The 18,754-nt window shown below is 54.3% G+C and overlaps 1 protein-coding gene across 8 annotated transcripts in view; it reads right to left on the reverse strand.

The window, feature by feature from the left end:
* RGS3 (regulator of G protein signaling 3) overlaps positions 1-18,754 on the reverse strand; it is a 150,012-nt gene that overhangs the window by 12,627 nt on the left and 118,631 nt on the right. For all 8 annotated transcript variants that reach the window (XR_011484924.1, XM_020906641.2, XM_020906642.2 and 5 more), the window contains one exon: positions 3,250-4,212. Coding sequence is in view for 7 of the 8 variants with exons in the window: in XM_020906641.2 (XP_020762300.2) it covers positions 3,250-4,212 (963 nt within the window). In the remaining variant the exon portion in view is untranslated. The remainder of the gene's footprint in view (positions 1-3,249; positions 4,213-18,754) is intronic.

The following is an 18,754-nucleotide window of genomic DNA, read 5'->3' on the forward strand; positions in this document are numbered from 1 at the left end:
CTGGACAGGGTGAGGCCACCGTCCAGCTCCATCGTCACGTGGCCTGGGACAAACCCTTCTCCCTCGGCTTCAGACTCCCCACTGTAAGATGAGTAGGACCGGTCCCAGCTTGCGGCAGCGAAGGCTAGAGGTGGGGGCGGGAGACGCCCAGTGAATGCTGGGACGGCTGCTACTACTTTCGCTGTCCTCCTCCTTCTCATCATAACCACTGTCGTCAGCATGATCCCCTTTACGGAGGACCCAGCAGGAGCTGAGTGCCAGGCACTGCTCTGAACGCTTAACCCAAGTCAGGCTCTTTAATCTTCCCAGCAACCCTACGATCGAGGTATTATTTACTCATAATACCCATTTTACTGATGAGGAAACTGAGGCTCAGAGAAGGACAGGGATTTACCCAAGTCCCACCGCCAGTGAAGGATGGAGGGGAACTGAAGTTTCTGTCCAGCCTAGACTGCACTTCCCCTTGACAAGGGTTAGCTTCTTACTGAAGCCAGCTGTCTGGAAGGAGCAGGATATGAACAATGCTGAAGGGCTTGAGGCCTGGTAAGCAAAAGCTAAGTGGTAGGGTGGCAGCCTCTGAGGTCCCTGCCAGCTAGTCACTCAAGCCCAAGAAAGGAGGCAACAGGCCAAAAGAGGGTGGGGGATGGGAGGATGCCAGTGGGAACCTTCAGCTCCCAAAGGAGGAAGCTGGGACAGGAGAGAGCTGGCCTAGGCCTGCTGGACTACCAGGCGGAAATATCTGCTCCCAAATCAGAGCTGAGATTAACTGGTTTGGGGAACTAGAAATGTATGTGGAAAAAAAAAAAAAAAAGAAGAAATGTATGTGAGAATGTGTGTGAATGTATCTGTACATAAATATCTGTACTGGAGCAAGAGGGGATGGGACAGAACTTGGAAGGGTCTGGTGGGGACAGTGAGATTGGGAGACCCAAGGTAGGTGTGGGTCCTTGGACCTCAGCCATCGTCCAGAGGAGAGTGTCCAGGCCTGGCCTGAGTTGGCCTGAAGCCTCACTTCAGTAGGACAGAGGTCTGGACTCCCTATAGAAACTGCCTCCAAAAAAAAAAATGGCCTTAGACGGTGATACTCAAGCTATGGGAAATGTCCCAATCCCTGAGGGACTGGTTTAAAATGCAGGGTCTGGGCACTGCCCCCTGGAAATTCTGATTCCAGCTTCTAGGGAGGGGAATTAGAAATCTATATATTAATGACCTATTCCCCTGATGACTTCAGAGCACATCAAAAGTGCTTACAGATGAGGAAATAGATCCAGTCCCCATGCCTTTGGGATTTAGTTCTAATTCCTGGACACAAAGTTTAAGGCCCTTTTCTGGAGGGCCCCAACCTACCCTTCCAGCATAGGCACCTTTCAGCAGAAGGTGTTCTCCCTCCTACCGAGCGGCCTTATTGCTAGTGGCTGAGAAATTACAGAGGCTTCTGAGGTCATGTCTCAATCTGGAGGGGAAATGTGCTGGAATCCATTAGTCATGTCTGCCACAGGTTTGGAGGCAGGAATGGCAGCATGCATGCCATGCATCAACCATCTGTACACTTTAGAAATCTCTTGTTCTACCTAAATTAACTTCTATAGACAGTTTAGTCCAGGTCATGTTCTTTCACAGAATGCCTACCTCATCCTCTCTGTTTATTCTAAACCTGCTCAACTTTCAAAGCCAAGCTGAGGAGCATCTTTGGCCAGAAGCCTTCCCTGGTGGCCCTAGGCCCTGGGGTCTCTCCTCCCGGAAGCTGCCCCACCACCGCTCCCCCAAGCCTCACAACAGTTGTCATAACAACACCTTGCACCACAGTGACTGTTAGCAACTCCACAGCATTTGCCTGGTGCCTAGACTAATGACATCAGGCACCAAGCCCTTTAGAAAGTGAAGTGAAAGTGTTAGTAGCTCAGCCATGTCTGACTCTTTGTGACCCCATGAACTGTATCCTCTGTCCATGGAATTCTCCAGGCAAGAATACCGAAGTAGGTTGCCAGTCCCTTCTCCAGGGGATCTTCCCAACTCAGGGATGGAACCTGCGTCTCCTGCATTGCAGGCAGATTCTTTTCACCGTCTGAGCCACCAGGAAAGCCGCAGGCTCTTTGAGTTCACCCTCAATTGCCATGAGCTGTGAGTGCTATTAATCTCTGCTTTTCAGAGAAGATGCTAAGGCTCAGAAGGGCTGAGTGGCTCACGCAGGACCACATAGTAAGTGAGGGACAGAAACCAGATTCAAATTGGCTAGTGGGCCTCAAGGACTTCCCAGGTGGCTCAGTGGTAAAGAATCCGCCTGCCAAAGCAGGAGATGCAGGTTCGATCCCTGGGTCAGGAAGATTCCCTGGAGGAAGAAATGTCAACACACACCAGTATTCTTACCTGAAAAATACCATGGACAGAGGAGCCTGGCGGGCTACAGTCCATGGGGTCGCAGAGCTGGACTTGACTGAGCCAGTGAGCGTGAGCACGGATGGGCTTCAAAGCCGTGATGCAGTCTTTCCACTGTTAGGCCACCCGCCCTGGCCCACACAGGACACACATTCCTCACAGGCTGAGATCAGCCTCTCGCATCTCTGTGGCCCCTGCTGTGGCACAGAGCACCGGGCCTGGCACACAGCAGGAAGTCAATAAACACTTATTCATCTATTTATAAATATTTGCAAGAGACAAAGAGCATGGTGGTTAAGAGCTCCAGCCCTGGAGCCTCATTCTAATTCTGATTCAGACATTTATAAACTGTGCAGCCCAACGTGAGTGACATAACCTCCCGGTACCTCAGTTTCCTCATCCGGAACAGGCAAAAACAGTGCCTACCTCATAGGGCTTGCTGTGAGAGGTAATGAGTTCATATAAATTGCTTAGAATAATGCCAGCTTGGGGGAAACACGTGTTGTCATGCTTGTGGGCTGACAGATTTCTAGTCTGGCTAGGCTTGGACCAAGTGTAAGTTATAACTATTTCTCCAGCTAGCATGTTGGATCTTATAGATCCAAAATACACCTGCTCTACTTGCGGTGGATTCCCCCAGTAAAATAGAGCTGTAAGAATATCTGGAGTCAGAAAGTCTTGCGTTTAAGTCCAAGTTCTGCCTGCTTGGTCCCTCTGGGCCTCAGTTTTATCATCTGTTAAATGGGTAGAAGGCTTATTGAAAGGTTGAGACAAAAGCAGAGGTGGGACAAAGCCAAGATTCATTCCCTGCAGCTCTTGGACCCATCCAACCCTGTCATGTACCCTGTTCCCCTCCACCCCTGGGCTCCTTACCTTCCTGTGTCCTGTGAAAAAGAGGGAAAGGTGGTGCATTGAGCCTCCATTGCGGCCCAGTTCCTTCTTGAGGGTGCGGGGGGAAGGCATGGCCCAGGCAGCCGTGGTGCCCTCGCCATCCGAGCAGTGCAGGGTGGTGTCGGAGGAGAAGCAGGGCCCGCGGTTCTCCTGCAGCAGACTGCCCTCGCTGTGCGTCCGGCGCCGCAGCGAGTTCTGAACGCGCAGCGAGAGGCCGCCCTCGGCTCCCTGGCCCGTCTCGATCATGCTGCTGCGCTTGGCCTCCCCGCGCTCTCCGTAGTTGTCATCGCTTGTGTCCTCATCCTCGTCCTCCTCCCCCTCCTCGGCCTCCTCTGCATCCTCCTCGTCGCCCGAGCTGCCCCCCTCCGCCCCTGCCTTCTGGCTGTAGGTGCTATCCAGCCGGACCTCGGGGATCACGAAGTTCGGCTTGGAGGCCACGGGCAGGTTCCCTGTGGCTGCTGGTGGGTCCCCAGAGCTCGTGGTCTCCTCAGCAAGGGGCTCAGCTGCCAGGGGGGCCTGGCGTGGGGGCAGGTCTTGACAGGGCGGGAGGTCCTGGGCAGGGGGTTCCTGGAGGGCAGGGAGGTCTTTGCTGATTAGAGGGTCTTGGCCGGGAGAGGGTTCTCGCCCAGCAGGAAGGTCCTGGCACGGAGAGAAGACTGCGGCTGCAGGGTGTTCCTGGCCTGGTGGGGAGTCCTTTCTGGGCAAGCGTTCCTGGCCCACAGAAGGTTCTTTGCCAGAAGGTGAGTCTTTGCTGGGCATTGATCCTGGGCCAGCAGAAGGTTTCTGGCCAGAAGAGGAGTCCTCTTTGGGTGGAAGCTCTTGTCCAGGAAGAGGCTCCTGGCCAGGAGAGGGGTCTTTCCTGGGTGAGGGGTCGTTGGCACCCGGCCCCTTCCCTTCCTCCCCGGGCATCTCCTTCTTCTCATCCGCCTCTGACTCCTCAAACATCTGTGAAATAAAGAGAAAATGAGAAAGGCTTACAAGAGGAGACTACGGTGCACGAGTCAGTGTCACAGAGACTGAAAATGAGGCGGCGATCCGAAACCCACACCCTGTATCCCATGGTGTGAAAGCCAAAGGGCCCCGTGGAAACCCGACAGCCCCTTTGGCTTAGCTGAATATGGGCTTCCCGCCCTCACTGCCTTGCTGGAAACTTGCACTCCATCAAAACATGGTTGGTCATTTAAGGGAGAAGAGGGAGAGGTTAGTTACCATTATATGGCTCCTCTCACATGCCAGGAGCCGTGGCAGAATAAACCCCTCTTATATAATGTTCCCCAGGGGCTTTCCTGGTGGCTCAGAAGGTTAAAAAAAAAAATCCATCTGCAATGTAGGAGACCCAGACTTGAGCCCTGAGTCAGGAAGATCCCCTGGAGAAGGGAATGGCAACCCACTCCAGTATTCTTGCCAGGAGGATCCCATGGACAGAGGAGCCTGGTGGGCTACAGTCCATGGGGTCACAAAGAGTCAGACAAGACTGAGTCACTAATACTAACATGTAATGTTCCCAATGGCCCTCGAAGGGGAGTGTCACGGTCCCTCTGTGAGTAAGTCGCTCTGTGAATAAATGAGGAGCAGACAGCCTTGGCCTTCACGGACCAGAATCAAACCAATCCCCAAACCAGAGCAGCTACCAAGTGAGAGAATCCCAGACCCACACAAAGGATATCTTCCACCTGAACCAAAGTCTTTTAAAAGCCTTAGTGAGTCATTTGAAGAAGAACTTGCTCTGAATGTTCAGCTCTTTTTGAAACGAGTAAAGTGGAAGAAAACCAGAACTTCAAAATACTGCACATACCTATACTCGACAGATGTCACAGACATGTGGAACCTCACTGAGGGATCACCCACCCCGTGCTTTTTAAACTGTGTTTGGAGGAACCTCAGGAGTCGCACGCACAAACCAAAGAGGAAGCATTCCTGCCTCACACACCACCCTCAGGATCCTTGGAGTTTTCGCTGGGTTCCTGCAGATTTCATTTGCAAAAGGGAAAATACTGCCCTTACTCCGAGTCTGAAAAGCAGCTATCTCACAGGAAGACTGGGGCTCAGAGAAAGTCAGGGGTGTCCCAGGGGCACAGCCACACAGGAAAGTGGGTCAGGCTTGGACTAGGCTGGGCGCCCCCATCACAGGCAAGGACTTGGAGTGCTGGACCGGGAACTGCTCAGAGCCCAGGTTCTGTCCATGAAGAGGCCACGAGGACACAGAACTAATGAAAGAGGAAGATGCCACACATTTATGGGAACTGTACAGATAAGGACACACACACACACAGGCGGAGAATTTCATGGTAAATGTCTCAGAACATAGGTTAAGCGTTCTTACTGTAAAGACCGCTCATGTCCATTTGATGGATGAAGAAGCTGAGCCCAAAGAGCAAGGACTTACCCTCTATGGCACAGCTGCCAGAGACTGAAAGGCCATGCCTGCAGCTGGGAGCTCTTCTAAGCTCTGGGCCGGCCAGGCCTCACATCTGGGAGTAAGGGGCCCAGCCGCAGCCCAGGGCAGCTGCCGCACCCACGTGTCAGGGGTCACAGTGGCGTATGGGAGCAGCAGAGTGGATGTGAAAGGCCAGTGGGGTAAGAACCACCGCCTGGGAGGTTGAAAGTGAAAGCCCCTCCCACCTCCACCTCCAGGGTTGGGGGAGGGAGAAAGTTGCTGAGCCAGGAGGGGGAGCCTCAGAGGACTCCAGGATGATGTGGCCAAAGTCTGGTTCCCAGGTACAGGCAAAGACAGGGGCCCACTCACCCCGAGGACTGCCTGCCCTGCAAATCCTGCCTGCAGCTCCACGGTGAAGACTTATCCACCCAGGAAACCCTCAGACCACACTGCCCCAGACCCGGGAACTTTGGCGAGCCCGTATCCCCACTGCACAGATGGGGAGACTGAGGCCCAGAAAGGAGAAGGGGCCAACCCAGAATCACACAGGGGGCCAGGAAAAGCCAGTCTCTAAACCCTCTGGACCGCTGACTCGCTACCTATGAAATGGAATAAGCGAGGTACCCAGGGGACACACGAGGAGAGTACACTATGAAAGTCCAAAGCTCTGAAATGCGATGGTGGTGGTAGTGTGGGGGTTGTGGTGATGAAAACAATGTCACAAAACTCAAACAGTGGCACATCTTTCTCATGGATCCCTAGAAGCAAACTGTTTCCAGAATCGAAGTTGGCAACTGTGATTCCAGGCGCCCCAATCCAGGAATCTCATCTGGGAACCTTAGTTTGGTCCCAGGGGGTTCAGAGAGACCCTCCACTGAACTGACAGGAAGACAGAAGGCCCAGCCTGGACAGTGACCTAGGGACTTGCCCAAAGGCATCCGTAAACGCAGGGCTAAGCTGGGGTTAGAGCCTGACTCCTGGCTCTTTCTTCCCAAGCCCCCTTCAGATCTCAGTTCCCAGGGCAGCCCAGCTCCTGCCCACCCCCTCCCACCAGCAAGCATTCTCCATCAAAAAAAGCAAACTGTGGGCAACGCCAGCTCCCTGGTGTCCCACATTCTCTCACCTCCCCCTCTTCCAGGCCCCTCCATCTGGAAGCACGGACAGTCGGAAGTAGCAATTGGTGCCCTCGGGGCCTGGCACTGGGCCCTGAGAGAGGAGCAGGCCACCTTTCCCCTTCCTGGGGGTGGAGTGGGGCAGGGCCTGCACCAGCAGTGACTGCAGCTGAACCACCTGCCCCTCGAGAAAGTGCAGCGCCAGACCCAAAACCAGAAATGCAAGTCAGCCTGCCTCTGCCAATCCCGTGCTCAGCCGAGGCCAAAGCAAACAAACCAAGCCGGGAGGGGAAGTGCCTCTGCCCTCAGGGGGCCCCTGCCCCAGGGACGCTGAGAGACCACTCAGGACCCAGGGCTCTCGCGGCACCCAGCGGTTCCTGCTCAGACAGACCGAGTCAGACTTCGGTTTTGCTTCCAGCGGTGTCATTTCCTAGCTGTGCGAAAACATGGCCAAGCCTCCCCGAATTCTCCGAGCCCTGATTCCTTACCTGGAACGGAGCCGTGATATCACACCAAACTCACAGGACTAAGTTCATGCTCTTCACGGGGCCCGGCCCCAAAGAAGCATTTGATACAGCGGGCGCTATTCTTAGTCTAGGCTTATCGTTGTCATTGTGGAGTCGCTCGGTCGTGTCTGACTCTTTGCGCCCCCAAGCACTGTAGCCCCCTAGGCTCCTCGGTCCATGGGATTCTCCAGGAAAGAATACTGGAGTGGGTTGTCATCCCCTTAGAGATCAGGAAACTAGGTCTCAGAGGCCAAGGGCATTACCTAAGAAATGGGAAGCTGATTCAGTACTGGAACTCCTGTCTCCTAGTCAAGGGTCTCTCCCCACTTCCTTGGATCTTTACACACAAGGGCAGGGGTGCTGGGTAGGGGGGGAGGCCCAGGAGTTTAGAGGGAGGGGGAGCAGGCTGTGAGCAATGGCCCTTCACCCAGGCCCATCCCCCACAGGGCAGACATTGGCAAAGAAGAACCAGCTCAGAACAGACCAGGTTGTTTCGTGTGAGCCGCCTGAGTAGGCTTGGTCAGATCTGTGTTCCTGGGAAAGCTGGAGTATGGGGTACCCGAGAGGGCAGAGGGCCTCTGGAACAGAAAGCCTCAGAAACCTTAGGGGAGAGGGTTGCAAGTGAAGAGAATTAGGATGGGAAAGGAGAGAAAGGCGAGAGCCAGGTTACAGAGCGGATGCCAGGCAGGAGCTGGTCCTGGGAGCGGCGAAACAACACAAGCAGGGCTGAGCTATGTGAAACTGCTCTGGGCGGGGTGACAGGTCATGGGGGTGGCGGGAGGACTGGGGTGCATGTGTCCACGCAGTCATTCATTCTCCGGGCACTGAGTTAGGTCCTGGGGTGGGGGTGGGGACAGCAGAGACCAAGTCCGACGCAATCGCTGCCCTCCCCTGAGCAGAAAAGCAAAGGCTGAACAACTGGTCTTAGGGAATGCGGTGAGAGCTCTGGAGGAAGTGCAGGCAGCAGGGGACACCCTGTTAGGCAGCTGTTACAGCAGGTTGGGGTGCCAAGAATCCAGCCAAGATGGCCCAGAGACCAGCTGACTCGCCCAGGGCCCTGGGTCCGAACGCTCCAAGAAGATGCCCTTCTGCTGCAGAGAGTGTGTATCTCTCCCATCCATCATCTCTTTGGCTCGGCTGGACCAGGGTTAATTCTGTGCATGTCTCGCCTGCTAGAAGCACACAGGAAATGAACCAGGCCTTCTAAATGGAGCTGCTTTTTAGGATATAATCAAATCCTCTCCCCAGTCCAATCCAGGGCTCGGAACAGGCTGGGGAAGGGTGGCAGGTGTGACACCCAGAGGCCTGGCTCACACCACCTACGTCCCTCGGGCCCTGCGGTGGCAGACTGCAGGAAGAGACTTGCTCAATGTCACATAGCTACTAAACGTGGACCAGGTTGGCTGACCCCAAAGTCAACCTGCAGCTCTAATATGACTCATCACCTCCACCACAGATGCCGAGCTCGAATCTGCCCTCGAAAACCACTTCCTGCATTGGGCAGGGCAGGGCTGGGCTGGGGTGGTGGAGGTCGGGGTTTGGGGTGGGGGGTAGAGTGCCAGGATTTGCCTCTATCTCAGGGGCGCCCTTCTGCAGGATTTTCAGAAAGAGCCTGGACAGAAGGCCGGAAGACCCCAGTTGGAACCCTCACCCCATCATTTGCGAGCTGTGTGATCCCAGGCGGTCACTGCCGGGGACCAAGTCTGAGAAAGGACAGGAAGGTAGCCCTGTGAAAGGGAAAGCGGCTGGACAATGGGAGAGGCTACAAGACTCCCACCCAGCCCTTTGAGCTCCAGGCTTGCCTTTTGAGATGGGGGTGCTCCTCTGAGTTTGGCAAGCTGGCTCAATGCCGGCTTCCAGGAACCCCCGCTCAGCCTCAGTCCAGCTCCCCAGGTCTGGCTTCTTGACCCCCGGAGGCTAGAACCACCGCCCTGCCTCTGCCACTAGCTCAGGGCCTCCAAACTGTTTTCCTCCTTGGCCCCCACTGTGATGGGTTTGGCAAAGTCCAGGAGGAGGGAGGCAGCACCTTAAAACCAGGAGAGCTTCAGAGACGGAGCCCCCCCCCGCCTTCACACTTACTGGCTGGGTGACCTCGAGGGTAACTTCTCTGGCCCCAGTTTCCTTAGAGGTAACACAGCATGCCAGGAAGGAGTGGCTGAGTGGACATCCACCCAGAGCTCAGCCCTGGGCTGGTGCACAAAGCGCTCCGTCAACGGCAGCCAGGACGACCGCAGCACGGCCTTCCTCCTCCGGATCTCCTCCAACCGAGCCGATGACCCCTCCTCCGCTCCAGCAGGGGCCTCTCGGCCTGTGTCCTGCTCATCACACCCTGCTCCGGCCCCCTCCCTCGTGCACCCCGCCAGGCCCTAGGCAACAACCACCGGATGACACCCAGTACCCGCTGCCAGCCCAGACCTGTCCTCTCTCAGAATGTTCTAGGCTCTGTGGACATAAGAATAAGAAAGACATGATCTCTGTCCTGGTGGAGCTCACAGGCTGGAGAGGAAGGGCTGGCATGAACCAAGTCATCACGCGCAGAAACAATCTGAAAAACACTATGATCCATAACGTGAAGGCAAACTGGAAGAAAACAGAGGGACGTGTGGGAAAGGCCACCCTCTGAAAGGACCCTGAGGCCGAAATCTGCTCAGGTGGCAGGGATGGACTCACAAAGCAGCAAACAGCACAAAGGCCCCCGAGCCTGGAAGGTGAGCGCCCTTGAGGGCAGACAGGACACCTGGGTAGTTGGAGCCCAGGCCCAGAGAGAGGGACCCACCAGTGTCCCCATTCTGAACTCATGACCTTCCCCCAAGTCCATTCCTCCTCGCGGAGTCTCTAAGTCAATCACACCCCCACCAGGTGCCCAAACCAGAGGCCTGGGTATCATTCTCTCTTCTCCACTACCCCCATGGCCAATCAACAAATCGTCCTGATTTTCTCTCATAAAATCTTAAGAATCTTTCCACCGGGGGAGGTTATGTGTGTGCAGGACTGGGAAGCATTGGGAACACTCTGTACTTTCCTCTCAATTCCTAAAACCACTCTGAAAAATAAAGTTGATTAAAAAAAAAAAGAAGAAGAAGCCACTCTATCTACCTCCACCGACCACCACCTGCTTCAATACCACTTTTTCTGGCCCTGCGATTGACACTGATCTCCCAGCTGTGGTCCACACCCCTCTGCTCACTCTCTGCATCCCGCAAGAGGAGTCTTCTAAATGCAAATCTGACCCTGTCACTCCTTGGCTTAAAAACCCTGGTTCCCCAGGGCCCTCCAGACAAAGTCCAAATTCTGTAGCCCTGGAAGTCTGGGCTTCGTGAGCTTTGTCACTCCCTCTAGGCTTACCTCTCCCCACTCCCCATCTGAAGTGTTGATGATAAATGAATGAATGAATGGGCAACACAAGAAACTTCACAAACCATCTAAATTGTTATTACTCAAAGAAATAACTCCTGAGCCAGCAGCAGCAGTACCTGGGAGCTATTACAAAATACAGAATCTCAGGCCTTAACGAGATTAGAATCCACATTTAAAGATCCCAGGTGATTCATTTGCATATTAAAGTCTGCAAAGTACAGATCCAGCCTATCGGTTCTCAATAGAGAGACATACTTTAGAATCACCTGGGGTGCATTTTAAGAATATCTGTAACTGGGTCCAATCCCAGACCTACTGGATAAGAGACCCCAACAGGAGGGTCCAGGCATCTTGACTTTTTTCGACTTTCAACTCTCCCCCAGAATTCTGGGGAGTTGCCTCCATTAACACACAAGGTGACTGATGCCCAGGGAAGGGAGGCAATATGCCCAAGGTCACACAACAGAATCAGGACTGGAACCCAGACCAGAACCTGGTATGGTACCAATTCAAATACACGGTGCTGCCTCTGCAAGGAAGTCCATAAAGAAGCAGCAGCCCCTGGCCCACGATGAACAGCCAGCAAGCCCGCCAGAGTCAGCTACCCTGTTCATGCTCCCTATGAACAGAGGACCAATTGCAGGAGGAGAGAGAGGAAGGAGGAATTTGATCACACACTGACAATTCTCTGTCCCTGAAGAATCACACCACAACTCATGGATCTGTCAGGGGCTCAGGAAGGCAGGCAACACACAATAGCGGGGAACATACCCATTGTACTGAAAGCAATACTGAGGCACGGAGGAGAAGTAGCTCACCCCCTTCAGACCCTCTCAAGACAAAGCCAACACACAGGGACGGGGAAGCCCTGAGGACTGAGAAGAGAGGGGACCCCTTTTAGAAACCTTCCCTCCTCTTGGCGCTATCACCTGGCTGAGTCAGAAGAACATGCCCTCAGGCCTGCCCTGCGGAGCCAGAGATGCAGAGATGCTCGCTCCCCTCGGGATGCCCAGCTTCTCACTGAGCAGTCTCTTCCTCCCAACCCTGCAGCCCCAAAGACCCCTTCTATACTCCAGCCCCCTTCTCAACTGAAAGTCATGCGCTTAGACAGCAGAAGTTCCCCAGGCTCTTCCTGTCCCCGCGGTAACATGCCTCCGCCAGAAGGTGAGCGCGGTCCTGCGGACCTCTCCGGCCCCACCCTGGGTCTCTCTGCTCAGAAACCGGTTCTCCTGTGGGCCCTGCCACCACTCCCTTACCCCCGGGCACCCTCCTTCTCTCCCTGATCCGGGTGTGTGCACGTGCGTTCTCATTTCCTTATTATCTCGCCCTCCTCACGTCCACTTCCTGCCCATCCCCTGCAGCCCAGTTAAAGGCTCCCTGGGATGCCCTAGCTAGAGGGCTCTCTGCTCCCCTGCCAAGGCCTGGCCGGCGCTGCTCACATGGCCCTGGGCAGGCTCTGCTTTGGCTCATCAGGATTGTGTCCCGGGCTCACCCACCTCACCCCCACCCCCACCCCCAGTTACTCAGCAAATACCTACCCAGTGCCAGCCATATGCCAGGGCCTGTGTGGGGCACTGGAGCCCAGCGGTGGAAAGACATGCGTCTCCCCCTGATGGCACTGGGTCTATGGGTGAGAGCACCAGGTGAAGGGCCCATGTCAATCTCCCATCCACCCACCATCATCTCAGGGGTTATGGATGCACAGAGGCAGCAGGAAAGACTGGGGTGGCTCTTGGAGGAGGTGGGGAAGAGGATAGGAGAGGGTGTCCAGGCCAAAGCCAGAGACGACATGGAATGTTTGAGGAAGCACAGGTGGTTCTGTGGAGCAGAAGCAGGGTTACGTTAAGGAATCCGGACTTTATCCTGAAAGCAATGTTTACGCGATGTTGTAAAGATAGGGAAGGTGGAGCTAGAGATGGTGAAAACAGAAAGCAACGGAAAAAGAGGAGTGGAGACAGGAAGAGAGAAAGCATTCAGTGAGCATCTACGAGACCGCAGGCAGTGGCCGCTGCTATACAGACGTCTCATGTCCAGCCACATTATGAGGTCTATATCACTGGCCCCATTTTGCAAATAAGGAATCTGGGACTCAGATAACTTGCGAAACTTATGCAAGTTCAAAAACTGAGTAGAGGAGTCAGAATGGAAACCTGGTCTGCCCGGCTCCAAGCTGCTCTTTCTGCGGCCCCCTGACCTCCTTTCCTGCCCGCTTCATTCCCTCTTCCTCTCTCCCTTCCTCTCTGTCTTCAGAAGGCCTTACCAAGCTCCCAACCTAGGCCCAGCCACTGCTCGAGGCAGTGCAGAGCAATTCCAGGTGCCTGATCCCTGTTCTTACCCCCAAGTTAGTGGAGATTGAGGGGCGGGTCTGACTCACCCGGTGGGCAGAGAGCTGGCACAGTATCACCAAACCACCTCCCTCCCAGGGACCCCTTGATATGTGGGAAGAGTCAGAAGCGTGTGGTTTCTCTGTGATGTTCTATACTAGGTTGAGCAAAGAGAAAGCTCGGCCAAGCCGGGGGGACCGCAGAGAAGGGCACAAATGGCTCTGTGGTCAGGAGAAAAGGACCTAGAATCAGGCAGGGTGGATTGAATCCCACGTCTTAATCGTGTGGCTGAGTCAGTGGTGCCTCCCTCACAGGGATGCTAGTGGGCAGGAGGCAGGACGTGGGGCATAGCCTTGCTCGGCCCATGGCCGTGACCTTCCTCTTGCTGCTCAATTCTCCCTCATGGCAGGCACTGGAGACCAACCCAAAATCTCAGGCTTGACTCCAAGCAACAGCTTAGAGAATGGGGAGCACTTTCACAGCCAGGGGTAGAGGAGGAAAGCCTACTGCTGGTGAAGAACAGGGGTCTGGAGACAGGAAAATCCAGGTTCTTATCCTGGCCCAGCCACCTCCTAGCTCAGCACCCTGGGGTAAGCTACTTGACCTCTTCAAGGCTCAATTTTCTTATCTGTGAAATGGTGACATAGGTAGCAAGTACCTATACCACGATACTGTTGGGAGACCACCCAGACAGAAGGGCCTGGCACGTAGTAGGTGCTCAATGTGCGTATGCATGCTAAGTCACTTCAGTCGCGTCCAACTCTTTGAGACCCTATGGACTGTAGTCTACCAGACTCCTCTGTCCACGGGATTCTCCAGGCAAGAATACTGGAGTGGTTTGCCATGCCTTCCTCCAGGGGATTTTCCTGGCCCAGGGATCAAACCCATGCCTCTTACGTCTCCTGCACTGGCAGGCAGGTCCTCTACCACTAGCACTGCCTGGGAAGCCCAGTATGTGCTCAGTAAACATTTGCAATTGCAAGGAGGTGATCATATCTCCTTCTTTCATCTTCATCATCACCTGTCCCCTCCCCTGCATTCCACTCCAGGAGAAGGCACTTGATCACTATTATCTGTGCATTTCAGGGTAGGAGATTGAGGCCTATCCAAAAAGCCCTGGAGGCTGGGGGATAGCTGAGGCTGTGAGCTGACCCTTAGGCTAGGTCAGTCTGGCTCACTGCATGGCCCCAGGTCAGGTGACTCCCCTCTCCAGGCCACCCTCTCCCAGAGGGGATCTCTCCAGCTCTGAATCTCAGCCAGCCTGGGAGGGTCTGTTCTCAGGGCCCAAGGCGAGGCCAGGATCCCAGTGGGTGCATCGAGGGCGGGAGGAGTAGAAAACACCCCCTTCCCAGAGATCCATCTTCTCCCTTGTCGGTCTGTTCCAGTCCCTAAAATACTCCTCCTTCAGTGCCTGCAGTGCTGGGGGCATCCAGGCGGAGGACTGGGGTAGGGGTGGGAGAGAAAACTTAATGGTTTATCTGGCTATGGGACTCAGCCTCAAACCTGCAGTCAAAAGTCACCCTCCAAGGCCCCAGGCACCTCTGCCTGTTATCTCCATCACTGCCTCCCCAAAGCAGACACCCTGTGTCTCTGCTGGGGCAATGTCAAGGCTGGGTTTGTCTGGGTTTGACCGTCTGCTCCAAACTCACCCACCTTTCCCGGGGAGCCTGAGTACACTCCACCTGCTGCTTAACCCTCCCCTTCCCTCTGGGACAGTCCCAGCTCTTTCCCCTGCGTGTTCTGTCCCTGCCAACCCACCTCCCACCACACTCCCCTCTTCCCTCCAGCCAGGCTGAACTATTGGTAGTTCCCCAAACACAGTCTCCTCTCAGGCATCTCTAAACCTGTGCTCACTGCACTTCCTCCCCTCCTCTGTCCATCTGAGAACTCCTACTTATCTTTCAAAACAGCTTACCCACACACGCATTGCCCCTTGATTTCTGACAAAGGTGATGGTGACCGACAGTGAGAAAGGATGATCTTTGGAATAAATTGGATATCCACCCAGAGAAAATGAGTCTTGACCTCGGTCTCCACCCTATCTAAGAATCTATTTCAAGTGAATTTTAAAGCCAAATGTGAAACATACAACATCCAGAAGATAACACTGGAGAATATATCCAAAACCTTGTAATAGGCAAAGAAGCAGGATTCAATAAGCATTTTCCACAGAGACAAAGATTGACAGGTTGGACTGCACTAAAATGAAGAACAGCTATTCTTCAGAAGACACCCTGAAAAGAGTGAAAAGGCAAGCCACTGCGTGGGAGGAGAGATTTGTAATGTGCATGTCCAACAGTGAACACACATCCAGAATATTTCTTAAGCTCCTTCAAATCAATAAGAAAAAAGACAGACGATCCAACAGAAAACTGGAGAAAAGACTTGAACAGGCACTTTCCAAAAAGATTATCCAAACGGACAGTCAACATATGAAAGGGTGCTAACCCTCATTAGTCACCAAGGAAATGCAAATGAAAGCCACAATTAGATATCACAATAGCTATTGTCAAATCTGTTGGTAAGGACGTGGAGCAACAGGTGTGCGCCTACGTTTATTTGAAGAGGGTGTACTGATGTCACACTTTAGAAAATCATACAATGGAATCTACTAAAGCTAATTATATATAACTTTATGACTCAGCAATTGCAAACCTTAGGTGTTTACCCAACAGAAAAGTATATTATAGTGTACCAAAAGACATGCCTGAGAACATCCATAGCAGTACCGTTCACGATGACCGTCAACTGGCAACAATCCAAATGTCCGTCAATGATAGAATGGGTATAGTCATACAATGAAATACCACACAGCAACGGGAGTGAACGAAATAAGACTGCGTCTAATAACACTGACAGATCTCACCATCAAAATGCTGCTCCAAAGAAGTCAGCGTAAAAGAACACACAATCAAGGACTCCATGGATACAAAATTCAAAACAGGCAACACTACTCAATGAGAGAAGTCAGGACCGGACTCTTTGAGTTGGTAGTGACTGAGGTGGGTGGAAGCAAGGGGTGGGGGAGGTACTAGAATGTTCTGTCTCTTGACCTGGGGAGTTTGTTCACTTTGTGATAATTCATCAGCTACATACTTCCATCCTTGAAAGGAAAGATGTAATTTAACATTGCAACTTAAAGTTTATTCAAAAAGCTAATAAAAGCCCTCATCCCAGGTGCCATCCTCATCTGATGGCACATTCTAACTGATTCCTCCCTGTCCTCCTTCCAAAAGCTGCTCTACCACCTTCCGTTCAGTGACTGCTGGCTCCTCACTCCACCCACAGCATCACATCCGATAACAGCCACTGGTAAGGGAAGATGCCAGGGGCACCCCTACTGCCCCCATGACTCACTGCCAGCGTGCACAAGCCCTCCCTCCACACACATCATCTCATTACCCCAGCGAGGCTGAGCCCTTGCCTGAGGAAACGCAGGCACCGAGAAGTTCTGGGTGTTGCCCCACTGCAAAGTGGGGAGTCCCGAGCCCAGGCACCCGCACACAACGTTACACAGCCTCCCCTGAGATAAGCCGGAGCATGTGGCTGGATACACAGAGGCGATCCCTATGGCTGGGTTAGAAATCATCTCTCCACCCTGGAGCGGGTGGGCACGCTGGGACGGAGACCTGCTCCTTTGACGGACAAGCGTCTGTGCAGCCAGATTCAGTCTCGCCTCCTGCAGGAAGCTTCGCTGGGGCTCCGGGGCTGGGCTGGAAGCTTCCCCAGGGTTTCCCCTCCCCAGGCCTCCCCATTGAAGCTGTCTTGTTACCATTCATTACATACCCATCCCCAGGACTAGACTGAAGGCTGGAACTATACCTTCAGCCCCTGGTCAGTGCATGGTACATTGTAGGCATCTAACACACGTGGAGGGAAGGGAGAGAGGGTGGGGGCAGAGAATGTAATTGTCTTCCAGAGCCGCTATTTGAATCAACGGGGAACTTCATGAATCGAGGTCTGAGTAGTGGAGGTTTCAGAGCTCTGCATGGACACAGTAAAACCATTAACCTGAAGAGTGGGACAGACATACCAACTTCCATTCCATGTTCTTCTCTGTGGCGGTCTCCAGCCTTTTTTCCCAGGCTGTGGCCAGCCACCTGGCTCCCAGAGGCTCTGCCCAACTCTTCATCTGCCTCTCCCCTGCCTCCTACCCTCTGCCACCCTGCCTGGAGTTATCTGAGTTCTGCTATTAGCCTGAGGCTAATCCCACCAAGAGGCAACCCAACTCCCATATGCTTGCCTGGAAAATTCCATGGAGGCAGGAGCCTGATGGGCTAGCTACAGTCTATAGGGTCACAAAGAGTCGGACACGACTTAGTAACTAAACATCAACATCAACCCCACCAAGAGGTAACCAAGGATACCACAGAGAGCCGGGGCTACGTGGGGGAGGGTGCGCCTGGTTCCAAATAACTCACCACCACCCCCCCTCACCTTTCTAAGTTGGGAGCCGCTGACAGTTTTCCGGCAGCAGCCCGAGCCCCAGTGCCAGGTGCGGGCAGGCCAGCCCATGGTAGACGGGGAGGGAAAAGCCTGGGCCCTCTGGAGCAGAGGTCACGCCGGGCAACTCTCCACACATCTGGGACCATGACCTAGGCCCCTCGCCAGAGGAGCAGAATCTCCTGGGACCCCTTCCCCTCTCCTCCCTGCCTGGAAGCTCCAATCTCTCAAGCGGCTCGTGGCCCCAGCCTGCTTCTCCCCCAGTCCTGCCCCCACCCAGCTGGTTGTGCAGGCAAAGGTGGCGGCTCCCTGGGGCTGAGCCTGGCTGGCCTGCTGTGAGCGGCTCCAGCCTCTCCAGGCTTAGCGGGCTGAGCCATAAGCAGCCTGTTTATCCCTGCGAGGAATGATGGTTTTCCCTGAGCAGTGACATCTTGGAAACCGCCTGGCTCCACAAACAACAACAAACCTCCCAGCCTCAACCCGGGATCCAGTCTGAAGGAGAAGCTTTCTGAGCAGAAGGGCTTGAGGAACAGGTTGGGGGGCCACTTCCCCAAGAAGCCCAACCCTGGCCTTGACTGCTGACTCTCAGGACCCAGGAAGAGGAGAGGGAGTGCAGGGAATGGGAGAGTCTCTGGGTAGCAGGGAGGCGCCTGCAATACCTGGTGCAGTCCCTGGCTGCTCCAGAGGGGAAACTGAGCCAGAGAAAAAAAGGAGATTGGCCTGAGATCATCCAGCCAGCAGGGACCAGACTGCGCCTCGGTCTCCAGCCTGTTGGCCGGGCCAGGGTTTTCTCTACCACACCTGCTGCTTTTTCAGAGGAAAAAGCCAGTAATGTGGGGGTCCTGGAAAGGAATGTGTCATTAAGGGCGCCCCCCAAAAGTGAGCACCAAGATGAAAGCCAGGTGCTCTGAGTCACGCAGCTGGCGTGATGGAGAGAAAGCTGGGGGGGGGGGGGGGACCCGGAGACCTGGGTTCTCGTCCTCGCTGTGCCATTGGGTCGCATGGAACCTCAGGCAAGTCCTTCTTCGCCCGCCTCAGGCCCACATCTGGCCAGAAAGTAAACACACTTAGCTATGTTAGGGCCTTGGGAGACCCAACGGGAAGTGGCTCTCAGGGTCCCCAGGAACCTAGCGGAGCGTGGGCACTCCCTCCTCAGCTGTATCTCTTTTGGGGAACCAGGCAGACCACTGGTTGAGAACCACACACCACCCTCAACCCTCCGATCCACCTCCCTGGTTGGCACCGTCCCGGCGGGGCCCAATCGGAGCTCTAAGCTGCTGTAGTCCCCGGGAAAGACCAGAAGCACGGCATTCAAACCAGCTGGGGCTTGTCCCTTCCACCCTCCATGGCCCAGGCCATAGTGTGGAT

The sequence above is a fragment of the Odocoileus virginianus genome, chromosome 31 (genome assembly GCF_023699985.2).
Source record: "Odocoileus virginianus isolate 20LAN1187 ecotype Illinois chromosome 31, Ovbor_1.2, whole genome shotgun sequence".
NCBI lineage: Eukaryota > Metazoa > Chordata > Mammalia > Artiodactyla > Cervidae > Odocoileus > Odocoileus virginianus.